The 15,881-nt window shown below is 41.9% G+C and overlaps 1 protein-coding gene across 1 annotated transcript; it reads right to left on the bottom strand.

Annotated features, from left to right (window-relative positions):
- Positions 1–2,868: 2,868 nt before the first annotated feature.
- LOC129500209 (KRAB domain-containing protein 5-like) lies at positions 2,869–12,278 on the bottom strand. Its single transcript, XM_055310389.1, has 3 exons — positions 12,176–12,278; positions 3,474–3,600; positions 2,869–2,978 (listed from the first exon to the last, which is right to left on the bottom strand). The coding sequence occupies exons 1-3, from the start codon at positions 12,188–12,190 to the stop codon at positions 2,869–2,871; spliced, it is 252 nt and encodes an 83-aa protein (XP_055166364.1). The 5' UTR covers positions 12,191–12,278.
- Between the last annotated feature and the right edge of the window lie 3,603 nt (positions 12,279–15,881).

Genomic DNA, 15,881 nt, shown 5'->3' with positions numbered 1-15,881 from the left:
TCAGGCTCCCCGCAGGAAGCCTGCTTCTCCCTCTGCCTATGTCTCTGCCTCTCTCTTTCAGTCTCTCATGAATAAATAAAATCTTTAAAAAAAAAAAAAAAAAAACAGAAAGTCCCATACAAAACAAAGTACATTATTATGGAATTGCAAAATCAGAATAAAACAAAATTTAACCCAAAAAATGTTACATAAAAAATACACGTATTATTAGGGCGGCTGGATGGCTCCGTCAGCTAAATGACTGACTCTTGATTTCAGCTCGGGTCACGATCTCAGGCTCTTGAGATGGATGGAACCTGGCACTGGGCTCTGCACTGGACATGGAGTCTGAGATTTTCTCTCTCCCTCTCCCCCTTCCCTCTGCTATCTCTCTTTCTCTCAAAAAACAAAAAAGTATGCATTATTTAAAAAGAATTCTATTTTATTATAATCTTAGACTGAGACTGTGCATATATAAAAATCAAGTATTTTGAATCATTGCCATGTCTATGTGGCAGTAAAATTGTGAAGGAAAATCATTATGATCAATCATAAAAACGTCTACTGGAAAATTTTATGAACAAGCACTTAAAATACATTAAATAAATATACTATGTTGTTAATATGTTCCGCTTACTTTTACAAAGAATATGTAACTGTGATCCATTCCTTAGAATCAAGCAAACAAAAGCCATTCATTTCTTTTTTTTTTTTTTTTTAATTTTTTTTATTTATTTATGATAGGCACACAGTGAGAGAGAGAGAGAGAGAGGCAGAGACACAGGCAGAGGGAGAAGCAGGCTCCATGCACCGGGAGCCCGACGTGGGATTTGATCCCGGGTCCCCAGGATTGCGCCCTGGGCCAAAGGCAGGCGCCAAACCGCTGCGCCACCCAGGGATCCCAAAAGCCATTCATTTCTAAATAAACAACACAGAAATTGTAAAATATACTGACAATTCTTTTATATATAATAAATATTTAGGATTAAATTCAAATATATTTTCAGGAAAGCAGAAAAAAGTCTGAGGATTAATTTCTCCTGAAATAAATTACATGTATGAACAAAACATTTTTTAAAATATGGAACTTGTGGGCAGCGCTGAAGGCTCAGCCAGCGGTTTAGCACCACCTTCAGTCCAGGGCGTGATCCTGGAGACCTGGGATCGAGTCCCAGGTTGGGCTCCCTTCATGGAGCCTGCTTCTCCCTCTGCCTCTGTCTCTGCCTCTCTCTGTGTTGCATCTCTCATAAATAAATAAATAAAATCTTTTAAAAAATAAAAATAAAAATAAAATATGGAACTTTTATGCATTATGTAACTCATCTTTTTTTTTTAGGATTTTATTTATTCGGGGATCCCTGGATGGCTTAGCAGTTTAGCGCCTGCCTTCATCCCAGGGTATGATCCGGGAGTCCCAGAATAGAATCCCACGTCAGGCTCCCTGCATGGAGCCTACTTCTCCCTCCACCTGTGTCTCCGCATCTCTGCCTCTCTCTCTCTCTCTCTGTCTCTCACGAATAAATAAATAAAATCTTTAAAAAAAAAAAAAAGATTTTATTTATTCACTCGTGAGAGACACAGAGAGAAAGGGAGGCAGAGACATAGGCAGAGGGAGAAGCAAGCTCCCCTGTAGGGAACCCAATGCGGAACTTGATCTCAGGACTCTGGGATCACACCCTGAGCCAAAGGCAGATGCTCAACCGCTGAGTCACCCAGGTGTCCCTATAACTAATTTCTTATAAAACACAGGCCTATGTCATATCAGAACTTCCCATCTCAAAAATCAAATAAGTCTAATATAAAAGAAATTAGGAAGTAAAAGCATATGACACAGTCACAGGAACTTATTAAACTAGACAAAATTATAAAATGATGCAGTTATTAATAATTAAGGTAATAACTGGGACTTTATTTCTTTTTAAATTCTATTTATTTTTAAGATTTTTTTTTAATTTTTTTATTTATTTATGATAGTCACACAGAGAGAGAGAGAGAGAGAGACACAGGCAGAGGGAGAAGCAGGCTTCATGCAGGGAGCCCGATGTGGGACTCGATCCCTGGACCCTGGGGTCATGCTCTGGGCAGAAGGCAGGCACTAAACCGCTGAGCTGCTGAGCCACCCACCTCCCTTAAATTTTATTTAAATTCAGTTTGTCAACATAAAGTGTAACACCCAGGGCTCATCTCATCATGTGGAACTTTATTATATGCTATCAGTTCTAAGTACTAAATGTTCTAGCTCTTCTATGGCATGACTTTATGTAGGAACAAGTAGAAACATTAAACTGAGGAACTGGAATGCATTGAGTTGCAATTTCTAATCTCAGGCCAGATGAAAGAAAGGAAACTGTAAAGTGAAATGAAGCATCAGATTTTCTCATTATAGGGAGGTGCTTTGTTATCTGAAGAAATTACGGTCTCAATTTTGTAGGGTTATGTTTAAAGTCTCCATAAAATTGGAAAGCATAAAGCAAATAGATGAGATCTGTCTCTACTGTTCTTGGGATTTCTGCACCCAACCCCAATATTCCCACCACTCTCCTCACACACATCTGACCTAAGGCAAAGCAGATCTTAGAAAGGCTTAACACAGATTTCCCCAGGCCTCCAAAAGCAATGGAAAAGCATTCAGATCATGGAGACGTTCACCATCCAAGTAGAGCATGTTGTCCATGCAGTGAATATAAAGGAAGATCACTAGAGATGAAGGAGAATCCTCAGAGGATATAAGAACATGGTAAGTGTTGGACAGGGCATGTCCCTCTGACAGCAAGAGAAATACAACTATGCTTTTCAAACTTATTTCTACTCAAAAAGAGTTATCCAAACCACAATATATGGTCTACCTTCCTCCTTGACCTTTGGCCTCACTTCTGTCATCTGCTTCATTCATTCCCACCTACCTGGATGGAAGGCTACTGTCTCCTTTCCCTTCACATCCCAGAGCTCCCTCTTTTGCTCCAAAAAGATGATCAGGTCTGGCTTTGACACAACAAGACCTGTTTATTAGAAAAAAGGAATGAGTATTGCTAAAGATTCTAATTTTCAATCCAGTATTATGCTCAGTAGAGAAGGGAGGACATTTTAGAATTCTAGAAAATGGCTTCCCAAAAGCTGTTGTCCAACAGCCCTTTTACACACAGAAAGGATTTCCAATGTTCAGATCTTGGGTTCCACTTCCAAGTAACTACATGTAATAATAAGGAGTGGAAATTGGAGTTTAAGATGTAAGGAGTATCATTTTATGCCTCTTGATGTCTAGAACTGCCACTAATCTACAGAAGTAATGATGTTGCTTTAAGGAAGGGGAAATAAAGCCTAAAAGGACACATCGTGAAGATTTTTCTCTCCATCTATAACCCCCTACTTACTTCCCTTAATGCAGCGATCTGAATTCCAGTCGTGCAAAGAAGACTCTTCCGAGAGATGGTCTTCAAGGGAAGGAACAAAACCCTGAGTGTGGTTTGGGAAGTCTGGAAGGAAGTTATCCTCACCCAAGAAGAGAAGGTTTCCATAGTTCTCTAACATCACATCCCTGTACAATTCCCGCTGAGTGTGGTTCAGGCATCCCCACTCCTCCTGAGAGAATTCTATGGTCACATCCCTGAATGTCAGCAGTCCCTGCAATAAATACCACAGTTACCAAGTGGCCTTAGGCAGAGTTCACAATGTACCTAAGATGAAAGAGGGAGTTAGCAACACCAGCTAGACCCCATGACCTGACTTTTACTGCTCACCTACTAGTACCCACTTACTTTTGTATCAAATTTTCCTTAAGCTCTTTCTTCCAGCTTATCTTAAAATTCAGGCAAAACAAAACAAAACAAAACACCCAGGGACATAGTCTCCCATGATGGAAACAAAAACAACTGTACAAGCAGTAAATACTGCCCTGACTAAACACTCCAGTAGCCAGACCACCCAGATCAGTTTGGGCTTAACTGCCAGCTCAACCTGTGCAGATGCACATACAGTGACCCTTGGAGTGACGTACAGTTACCTTTATCTCATTATAATACTAAATCTTTCCCCCAGGAGGGATACAAACCTCATATATATAACAAAGTATGCATAGAATGGTTTCCTTAAGCCAAATGCATGACCATATGCCCACCACCTCTACATAAGATGACAAGGCTCCTCTTCCTAAATATTCATTCTAAGCCTAAATAAAAGGAACCCATTCACTCATGCTCTGGGGGTCTTGGCTTTGGAAGTTATACTCAGTGATCCCCTTATTTGCTGTAAATAAATTTTCCGTTGTCTGACAACCCCACTATGTAGTTTCTGTGACTCATCAAAGAGCAAATTCACTTTAGTTCTGTTACAAATTTGGTGATCCAGATGGGACAGGTGTCCTTCTCAGGTTCTGGCCTCTGTTTCCTGGCTTCCAACAGATGCAGCAGTGGGTACCACAAGCTCACCCTGGCTAACTTGTTCAAGTTACTGGGCCTGCAGGCAGATTCCTTGGGGGAGGGAGGCGCTCTCACTCTTCACACCTGTGACTGCCAGCCTGGTGTTCTGACATCACCTGAAATCCAGCAGCCACTAAAACTACTCTTAGAAGGATTTCTATTGGAATAAGTTACACAAGGTACGTGGCACAGCTTTGAGGTAAACGAGAGTGGTCTCCCAGAGTCTGGGCAAGTCAGCATAATGGTCAGAATGGGAGAATTGAATACTCACTTGAGTCTAGACATCCCTGGTGACAGATTACAGTACCCAGTCTTTCATAGGCATTGGATGATCTAACCTAGCAAAATGGGAGTGACCTAATGGAGACTAGTCTGTGAGGTTGAAATCTCCATCCTACCTGGCTGTTTGGTTTGTTGTTCCCAGTTGTTGTTGTTGTTGTTGTTGTTGTTGTTGTTTTAAGATTTTATTTATTTATTCATGAGAGACACAGAGAGAGGCAGAGACACAGGCAGTGGGAGAAGCAGGCTCCATGCGGGGAGCCCAACATGGGACTCGATCCCAGATCTCCAGGATCACACCCTGGGCTGAAGGCGGCGCTAAACCGCTGAGCCACCTGGGCTGCCCTGTTGTTCCCAGTTTAAATCTCTACCCCTAGCTGCTTAGTCCTAGAGCACTTCCTCCTTTCCTTACAACCGCAGAAAAAGGAGGCAGGAACCCCCTGGGTCACTGGAAGCATGTACTTGGAACAGGTAAGAGCTCTATTTAGCTGGTTTAAAAACAGTTAAAGCGGGGGAGAGGGGATTCTAAAATACACAAAAATCTAAGGTAACACAAATTTTTTCACATCCATATATATAGGATCATTTTTGTAGATTAAAGTTTAAACTTGTTCACATAATTAAAATAGACATGTCTTTTGGAATTATCAACATCAAATATAATAGATACCCTTCAACCTACCTGAATTTATTGTATCTGTTACAATTTGTCACCAAAAAGAACTTAAAATGATGGTTAATTTTTTATCTGTCCCATAAAATTTTCATGGGTATTTATTATTGTTAAAAGAATAAATAAGTTCAATAAATAAAAAAGCTTATAGGTAAATTTTTAAAAGCTTCCAAAATCTTTGATAACCTATCACTTTACAGTTTTGCTAAACTAAATGATATCTAAACATTTTCCAAATAACAATACTGAAACACTGATTACTAAACATGAGGTTTATCTGTTTTTATTACAGAAAAACTAAATATAAATTCGGTCCATAAGGAAATATGTTTTATGCTTTATTAAAAGGTTATACTATTGGGCAGCCCGGGTGACTCAGCAGTTTAGCGCCGCCTTCAGCCCAGGGCCTGATCCTGTAGACCCAGGATGTGTCCCATGTAAGGCCGCCTGCATGAAGCCTGCTTCTCCCTCTGCCTGTGTCTCTGCACGTGTGTGATGAATAAATGAATAAAATCTTTAAAATAAAAAAAAGTTATACCATTTAAAAACCACAATCATGGAAATTATGACACATGTCACATGTTCATAAATTTGCCAATCTAAAGAATTCTGGTGTTAACAGTTCAATTGGTTATTACTTATCTTTTCCTGGAAATTAAATTTTCTAAACATTAAAATTCTGATACATGTAACTCAGATTGCTAGAAATGATAAGTAAAGCAATTCTATATGCAAGGAAAGTAAGATATGTTTTTGTTAAGAAAGGTAATGATGAGTAGGATTACATTTTTGTTGAGAGAAGACTGCTAAATGCAAACATGGAGAAATTAAATATGGCAAGGAAATCCCAGGCTGTTAGCAGCCACACATAAGCCTAAACAACTGGCTGTCGTTCACTGTAGAGGCCATCAAAAAAAGAAATCAGAGGGAATTGAGGTTTTAAGTTTGGCAGATGCAGGGGCAAATAGAGCTGCCAAGTCTGGGGAGCCTTTGCATTTGCCACTCCCACTTGCCACTATGTAAGTGCGCTCCATCATACTACCACGATGAGCTAAAAGAGGCTGCTGTAAAATTAGGCTACCTGTGATCCCTGACAGTCAGGGGATGAATGGTGAATAACAACCTGAGAATCTGGGTACCTATGAAGGCTGCCTGTAGACTCCTGAAGAGTGTACCTGACTCATCCATTATAAGGGATCCATTATATCTATGGCTACTAAAGATTATGAGCACCCCAGTGATGAAGGAAATTATTCAGAAAATAATAAATCAATGTGCCCACTGTAGACTAATAAAATACAAACCAGACCTCTGGTACCCCTCTAGTGAGAGCAACTCAAATCCAGTGGGCAATGCCAGGGAAGGACTGGTAAACAGACTTTACTATAATGCCAATGCCCCTGGAGCTTCGCATACCTTTTGGTGTTTGTAGATACATTCACTGGATGGATGCACAGAGGCCTTTGGAAGGACAAACAACTAACAAAGTAACAAGCGCCTTAGTAAAAGAGAAAGCTCCTCAACTTCAGTTGCCAAAAAATAAAAATTAAAAAATTAAAAAATTAAAAAATTAAAAAATTAAAAAATTAAAAATTAAAAAATTAAAAAATTAAAAAAATAAAATAAAATAAAATAAAATAAAATAAAATAAAATAAAATAAAATAAAATAAAATAAAATAAAATAAAATAAATAAAATAAAATAAAATAAAATAAATTTCAGTTGCCAAGGTCAATCCAGAATGACAATGGGTCAATCTTTATATTCAAAAGTCATTTCTGAGCCGTGGACTGAAGTGTCAAGTGGAAGTGACACTCTGCCTGGAGAGTCCATCTTCTGGGAAGACAGAATGGGCAAGCAGAACCCTTAAATAGACTCTGGCAAAGTTGTGCCAGGAAACAGGAACACCCGTTAAAGTTACTACAATAGCTCTCACCAGAATGACAGCTGCCCCACAGGGCAAACTAAAATCTCAGCCCATTTATGATGACTTATGGGGGGCCTTTCCAAAATGCTCTTTCTCACCTCCATACCCACAAGTTTCTCAGGCCATTAAGCATATAATTAATCTCCAACAGGTGATGGATACACTCAGCAAATATGGAAATTTTTCCTCCCTCTACCCTGAAATTGAGCTTCACCCAAATCAAACTGAGGACTGATATACCTCAAAACTTAGAAAAATGGGTCACCCCAGGATCAACTCTACTCTATTTGGACAAGGCCCCACCCAGTACTACTAACCACACACTCTTCCTTCAAATTAGAGGGAGTCCTACCTTGAATCCACCACACTAGAGTAAAACAGACATGTATCTACACAGAGGCCCAGAGATGCCACCAGCACCAGATAACAACAAATACTCCTGTGAGCCACTCACTGCCATGAAACTTCTGTTGGAGAAATTCACAAGATTAAAAGAGCCTCAGTGCATAAGGGCTCTCAAATTTAAACCACAATAATCTCTGTATGATACTAATTCTGCTGCTCTCGTATCTTTGGCCTTATTGTTTGCTGCCAGGCCCCCCTTAACAGACTCAATCATTCCCTCTAAGACTGTTGAGTAATAAATATCACAGCTTATTGTTAATACATGGCAAAACAGGGGCAGCCCGGGTGGCTCAGTGTTTACTGCCACCTTCAGCACTGGGCCTGATCCTGGAGACTCGGGATCGAGTCCTACATCAGCTCCCTGCATGGAGCCTGCTTCTCCCTCTGCCTATGTCTCTGCCTCTCTCTCTCTCTCTCTCTCTCTCTCTCTCTCTGTCTCTCTCATGAATAAATAATAAAATCTTTTTAAAAAATGATTTTATTTATTTGAGAGAGCGCAAGAAAGGAGTGAGCAGGAGTGTGGACAGGACAGAGGGAGAATATCAAGGAGACTGTGTGGAGTGCAGAGCTTGATACCTTACCAGAATACAGTGGATTTATACAAATTACAAGCCAAATGTAGCATCCATGTCCTGTAATGTCTAGTTCATTTTATTTGTTTTTGTGTATTTTGGGTTTTTTTTTTAATTTATTTATTTATTTTAGGGAGAGATAGCATGAGCAAGAGGAGCAGCAGTAAAGAAACTCAAGCAGACTCCCCAATGAGCATGGGAGCCGGATCCTGAGCTCACCACGACCCTGAGATCATGACCTGAGCTAAAATCAAGAGTCAGGGAGCATTCTGGATGGCTCAGCAGTTTAGCACCGCCTTCGGCCCAGGGTATGATCCTGGGGACCCAGGACAGAGTCCCACATCAAGCTCCCTGCATAGAGCCTGCTTCTCCCTCTGCCTGTGTCTCTCATGAATAAATAAATAAAATCTTTTTAAAAATTAAATAAAATATAAGGAACCCACTCACCCTTGTTTGGGGAGTCAAGGCTTTGGAAGTTATTCTCAACAATCTCTTTATTTGCTGCAAATAAAATTTCCTTTGTGTCACAACTTTACTTGGTATGCTTTCTATCTGTGACTCACCAGAAAGTGAACTCATGTTCTTTCAGTTATGTTGAGAACTGATTCTAGCTTCAGTGTTTCCTACTGTATCCATAAGATATTTTTTAACACACTAATGTGTTCTAGTGTATTCTCTAACTCTGAGGTAAGAGAATGGCATATGATCCACAAAACCATTATAAATACTTTGTTTACCTAAGATAACTTGTCAAATGAAGGCATCAACACAGGCATACACATTTCTGAGTACTGCATTTCTATCATACAGTATAGTTGTGTCTATTTCTTTTTTAAGATTTTTTTTCTAGATTTATTTATTTATGATAGGCAGAGAGAGAGAGAGAGAGGCAGAGACACAGGAGGAGGGAGAAGCAGGCTCCACGCCGGGAGCCCAACATGGGACTTGATCCCAGGACTCCAGGATCGCGCCCTGGGCCAAAGGCAGGTGCCAAACCGCTGCGCCACTCAGGGATCCCCAGTTGTGTCTATTTCTTACATGGAAAGCTTTGGTGGGGATCCCTGGGTGGCTCAGCGGTTTGGCGCCTGCCTTTGGCCCAGGGCGCGATCCTGGAGTCCTGGGATCGAGTCCCATGTTGGGCTCCCGGCGTGGAGCCTGCTTCTCCCTCCTCCTGTGTCTCTGCCTCTCTCTCTCTATCATGAATAAATAAATAAATCTTAAAGAAAAAAAAGGAAAGCTTTGGTGGGTTACAAATGTACCTAACAGATTCCACTGTGAGAATTTCACAACAGTGCTTTGGACATCTTGTGAAAATGCAGATTGTGTTCCAGACTTCAGGAGTGGGATTCGAGTCTGCATTTCAAATGGAGGTGGTAGCCTAAGGGCCAACGGATACATTTTTTCTTAATAACAAAGAGGTATAACTCTATGAATTCTTGGAGGACTTGTAACTGAAGGCATTTCATAGCCTTACAGATTCTACTGTAAGAGCAAGAATGGGGCAGCCCCCAGTGGCTCAGTGGTTTAGCATCGCCTTCAGCCCAGGGTGTGATCCTGGAGACCGGGGAGGAGTCCCACGGCGGGCTCCCTGCATGGAGCCTGCTTCTCCCTCTGCCTGTGTTTCTACCTCTCTCTGTGTCTCTCATGAATAAATGGATGAAATCTTTAAAAAAATATTAATAATAGTAGCAAGAATGGCACAATACTTTTTGAGCGTTTACTGGTTATTAGGTAGCACTTTAATGATTTTTCAGAAATTAAGGCACAAATAAATAATAAGAATCTATAAACATATTATTCTTTTTATGAGAATATTTTGACAAACATCCAGTACATGGAAGGGATTAGCTTTTAATCCAGGTTGTCTGACCTACAGTCGATCTAAAATGACAGCCAGGACAATTTACAGTCAACCCTGCTGCAATCTGAAAAGAGTGATGGAAACAAGGCACTGACACAAAAGTGATCTACCTTTTACATTTTATGCACACATCCACACATGTAAAAAGCACTTATACACACATTAAAAGTGATAGCATAAAACGTCATGGTAACTTAAACATTTTCATTGGCAATAAACTTATAAATCCACATGTGGATGATGATGCTTCTATCTTTTAATCACACTATAAAGACAAACAGAATGGTATAAAGAAAACAGCTATACACTATATATATGTTAACTAACTAGAATTTAAATAAAAACTGGAGGAAAAAGAAAACCGCTAACATTTCTGAGTCTAGTATTTCACTGAAAATTCTCTTTCAAAAATCATTGATGCTCTGTGTTAGATTTGAGAATATTAAGATGCTTGAACATGTTAATTATGTGATTCTTGGTTTTTGTTTTTTTTTTCCTGAAAATATGAGTATGTCTGAGACATGAGTGTAGAATAAAACAGAAACCTACAGGACAACAGCCTGAATTATTTACAACCACCACTCCCAGAAGTATCTCCCGTACACAGAAGAGAGAGCCTTCATTTTCCACTGGAAACTACATGCAAAAATAAACTCAGGAGTTCCCAGTTTGAATGTGAAGGCTTCTGCATATCTTTCAGTAAATCCATCCAATCTTCATGAATGAGAGGCATATTCACATTACACAGGAGGAAATCTGGCAGAGAGCGCACAAAACCAAGTAAAAGAAGTTAACATCAGCTGTAAAGAAGCAAATTGTTATCAGTTCCTGCAGCACATAGGACACATTATCCCTGTTGTGTTCTTGTGGCCCCCAAATGTAAATCAAAATATGAACCTAATTATGAGAAAACGGTGGGTTTATACAAATTACAAGCCACACGTAACGCCTATGTCCTGTAATGTCTAGTGTAGATTTTTATTTTTTTTAAAGATTTAAGAGAGAGGGAGAGGAAGTGCGAGTAGGGAGAGGGGCCGAGGGAAAGAATATCAAGCAGACTCCCCGCTTAGCGTGGGAGCCAGACACTGGGCTGAATCCCAGGACCTTGAGATCACGACAGGAGCTGAAATCAGCCAGTCACTTAACCGAATGAGCCACCCAGGTGCCCTTCTAGGTATTTTAAATTGAGCATCTTTCACATTCCAAACAGCAAGGCTGTCTTTTCCAGACCTTTCCGAGTTATCTGGGGGCACATCCATCCTGTTTATTTGCACATTTTCTTAATCCCGGTATACATACAGCCATCAAAGTATCCAGATGGGACCTAACCATGAAATGTTCCCCTTGGCTGATATCCCAGGAATCGACCACATCCACACAACAGACATCTTTGATTCAGTGCTTTCCCTTGTGGATCTGTCCCAGAGGGAACATTTTTGATAGATGCAAGACATTAATTCAAACTCACAATTGTTCATATGTTCTACTGGAAGGCAGGTTGGAGGGAAGGGAAAGAGGGCTCTGGAATGTAGGAAAGTATTCTAAGAGCTAAAAAGAAGTATTCTTTAAATTTAAAAAACAAGGTATTATTTATTTTATTTTAGAGAGAGGGAGAGAGTGCGTGCGTGTACTCGCTAATTTAGCTCCTAGAATACTATATTCTTTCTAGGAGCTAAATTAAAGTAATCTTTAAAAAAAAAAAAGGATCGTCTTTATTTTAGAGCGAGAAAAGAGAGAGTGCGTGCTCGCGAGCTGGGAGGGGGGAGGGTGCAGAGGGAGAGGGAGGAGGAGAGAAGCAGACTCCCCAGTGAGCGAGAAGCCCCATTCCGAGCTCAATCTCAGCACCCTGAGATCGCAACCGGAGCCAAAATCAAGAGTCCAATGCCTCAGGGACTGGGACCCTCAGTATCCTTTTTTTAAAAAGGATTTTTTAAAAAGAGATGAATACACTCCTAAGACAGGAACATCATCAGAACGAGAGCAATCAGCATTGGCAACTTGGAAACGCTCGGAATTTCAGGAGACAAAGATGACACGGCCTGTGATGTGGGACGCGAGGCTCACCTGGGAACTGGCCATTTCTTCTCCTTTCACCTCATTCCCTGGACTTCTTCCTCAGAGGAGATTCGTGGAGCAATCACAGCCGCCTCAGGAGAAAACGCCCTCGGAGCCACCGACAGAGCCTCTTAACCCGTAACCTGCTCGCCTGCAGGCAGGACGGCGAAATGCAGAAAAGGCCCCACTTCCTGGTCCTTTGTGTCAGGAGCCGCTCAGAACAATGAGCTCCTGCTTGGACGCCGATCCCTGAGTGCCCGCGGGTCGGTTTCTATCCGGGGCGGGGGGGGGGCAGGCGGGCGGGCGGCGCAGCTCTCCCCGGACACCTGGACCAGCGCAGATAGACGACGGCGGCCGCCCAGGACGGACGTCAGGTGCCCGCCCGGCAGCGCGCCGCCAGGAGCTAGATCAAACCAGCCGGGCCCAAGATGGCGGCCGCCATGACCGGAAGCGCCCGACCAAATAAGGAAGAAAAGGCGCGGAAACGGGGCTTGCGAGAAATTCCCACCCCGGGTCATACACGGTCCGGCCCCCTCCTCGACAACAGTCAGTCACGCGAGAAACCCGCAGCCCCGGGCTCCCGCTCTCTCTGGGGGTCTCCTGCTGTCACATCTTGAAAGTGTACTTTGTTTTAGGAAACTTTCCTGTTTGTGTCGCTCATTTGCTGACCTGTGTGCGTCCCTGAATTCTTATGGTGACAAGATGGGGACACCGGAGCATTATACTTGGGATGGGCTGGATGGAGGGCCCAGGGTCTCCCCAGGCCACCTGGAAATGCTTTCTTTGGTTTGGTTTGTTGTTGTTGTTCTTTAATATTTTATTTATTCATGAGAGACACCCAGAGAGAGAGGCAGAGACACAGGCAGAGACACAGGCAGAGACAAAAGCAGGCTCCCTATCTGGAGCCTGATGCTGGGACTGGATCCCAGGATCCCAGGATCACGACCTGAGCCGAAGGCAGATGCTCAACACTGAGCCACCCAGGTGCCTCACTTGGAACACTTCCTTAAAACAACACTGTTGTTTCCACCCACGCCAATTGATAGAATCTAAGGAGGAAGGCTCTAACGATGGAGTTAGGGACAGATAGGACTAAGCAGGGAAAGATAAGGGAAAGGCCCCACAGTCAGGCTCCCATAAGCTCCAGGGACACTGAGAAGCAACAAAAACACAGATAAGTAAATCTGGTCCTTGGCTCCAAAATGCTAGGGAGTACCTTCCTTTGACTGCTATCAAGTAATCACCAGACTCAAAACAGTCATTTTCATTCACTCAAGATGTCACAAGAGATCTCCAGGCCATCAGCTTCCTAGTCAGGTTTTCTATAAAAGGCCAGACGGAAAGCCCTCAGGGGCAACGCTGTTGAGGCCCCTCTCACTCCTGAGAGTTTTCTCTGTATCCTTGCTTAATAAATTTATATCGGGGATCCCTGGGTGGCGCAGTGGTTTGGCGCCTGCCTTTGGCCCAGGGCGCGATCCTGGAGACCCGGGATCGAATCCCACGTCGGGCTCCCGGTGCATGGAGCCTGCTTCTCCCTCTGCCTGTGTCTCTGCCACCCTCTCTCTCTCTCTCTCTGTGACTATCATAAATAAATAAATACCTTAAAAAATGTTTTGAAAAAAAAATAAATAAAATAAAATAAAAATAAAAAATAAATTTATATCACTTGGGCAACCCGGGTGGCTCGGCGGTTGGCGCCGCCTTTGGCCCAGGGCGTGATTCTGGAGACCCCGATCGATCGAGTCTCCAGTTGGGCTCCCTGCATGGAGCCTGCTTCTCCCTCTGCCTCTCTCTCTGTGTCTCTCATGAGTAAATAAATAAAATATGTATAAATAAACAAATTTATATCACTTTACTCACTTTCATCCTCAAGATTCACTCTTCAACTCCGTGAAACAAGAACCTAGTTCTCCCGCATCACAGTGATCCTTTTTGAAACTCCACACTTGATTGCCCTATTGGCAAGCATTTGGGAGGTGACCAGGCAAAGCAGTAACCATGGGTATGGTTATTGTCCAGATTTAAATCCATGCCTTCTCCACTGATCAGTGTTTCTGGAGATTGACACATTCTCCCCCTTTCTGCTACACAGAGGGAGCTGGGTAGGGAACTGTGTAGGGGACTTTATAAATACAAATGTCCCTTACAAAAGGAAACCAAAACGTCAGTTTCAGGTTTCAGAGTTTTTCCTTTATCTGCTGTATCTTTAAAATAACCAGTCTCAAATAATCCTTGTGCCAAAGAGACATACTTTGCGATAAAATGTTCCCCTTGATGTGAAAGCAAAAGCAAGAGAAAAAAATAATAAATAAATGTCCTTACTTCCTACAGCCCTTTGACAAGTCCTTAAAACAGGTAGAGTGACCTTCCTCTGGGAGCTGGGCTTCCTTGATGTTAATACTTTGCTAAGGGAATGGCAACCTTAGCTTAACATTATCCCAATCGCCTTCCACTCCCACAGGAGCCTGTAAGTCTACTTTAACATATAAAAATTATTTTGGAAACTTCCATTATCTCTACCCCTAAGATATATGTTGGCAATCCTCCTCCAAGCATATGACCCACTGATGTATACCTGAAAGGTCTCATGACTAAGATCTTTTTAGACATAATAAATGATCTTTACTTAACAATAGCTCATCCCTCAAGGTCCTGGAAATCTTACTTCCAGAATTCCTTAGGGAACTACATTATCACTAACCACCTCCCCACTTGAAAGTGTATAATGGGTCACTTCTCATGACCCCAGCACAGCTCTTTCTGCCCAGGGGTCCTGTCTCATTTATAAAAATGGTGAGTGGGATGCCTGGGTGGCTCAGCAGTTGAGTGTCTGCCTTTGGCTCAGGGCGTGATCCTTGCAACAGGGATAGAGTCCCACAACCGGCTCCTTGCAGGGAGCCTGCCTCTCCCTCTGCCTATGTTTCTGCCTCTCTCTGTGTATCTCATGAATAAATAAAAAATATTTTTTTAAAAATGGTGAGTAATAAAACCACCTTTCTGCACTGAAGATGGTTTAAGAATTCTTTCTTGGTCATGGGCTCTGATCTCTAGTATATTTCCTACATCACCCTTTAGTAGGCAAATGTTTATTTTCATAAGTAACTGTCAGTTTTCTTTCATTTTTTTAAAAAGATTTTATTTATTTATTCATGAGAGACACAGAGAGAGAGAGAGGCAGAGACACAGGCAGAGGGAGAAGCAGGCTCCATGCAGGGAGCCTGACGTGGGACTCCATCCGGAGTCTCCAGGATCACGCCTTGGGATGAAGGTGGTGCTAAACCCCTGGGCCACTCAGGCTGCCCAGTAACTGTCAGTTTTCTACAGTGAATGCACTTTTTACACTCCCATCAGCAATATATAAGAATTCTAACTGCTCATCATATCCACTGAAATTTGATGTTATCATTTTTTCCTTTATGTTAGCCATTCTAGGTAATAGTATGTGGTTTCTCCTTATAAAATATGAAGTGGTCTTACTACAGTTGTCCTAGTGATTGGGATGAATGCATAGGACAGGAAAACTCTTCTCCCTTCTAGATTCTTTGGCTGTTCTAATAATTAAACCAACATAAGACAGGTTATTCACCAGAGAAAGAACAAATTTAATTTCTTCGTTATAAGAACTCCAAAGATATTAGGCTCAAAGACAAGCAAATGATGCTTATAGGCCATTCTGACCTAAGGAGAAGCCAGTAGGGATTTAGAACTTCAAAAA

Source organism: Nyctereutes procyonoides, unplaced genomic scaffold (assembly GCF_905146905.1).
Source record: "Nyctereutes procyonoides isolate TBG_1078 unplaced genomic scaffold, NYPRO_anot_genome, whole genome shotgun sequence".
Taxonomy (NCBI): Eukaryota; Metazoa; Chordata; class Mammalia; order Carnivora; family Canidae; genus Nyctereutes; species Nyctereutes procyonoides.
This window is presented reverse-complemented; position numbering and strand designations above follow the sequence as displayed.

Bases quoted from the DNA above. Each gene is read 5' to 3' on its own strand.
- LOC129500209 (XM_055310389.1), bottom strand. The intron at 2,979-3,473 runs GTGAGGATAACT...TCTAATAAACAG, and splicing joins TGGAAACCTTCTCTTCTTGG to GTCTTGTTGTGTCAAAGCCA.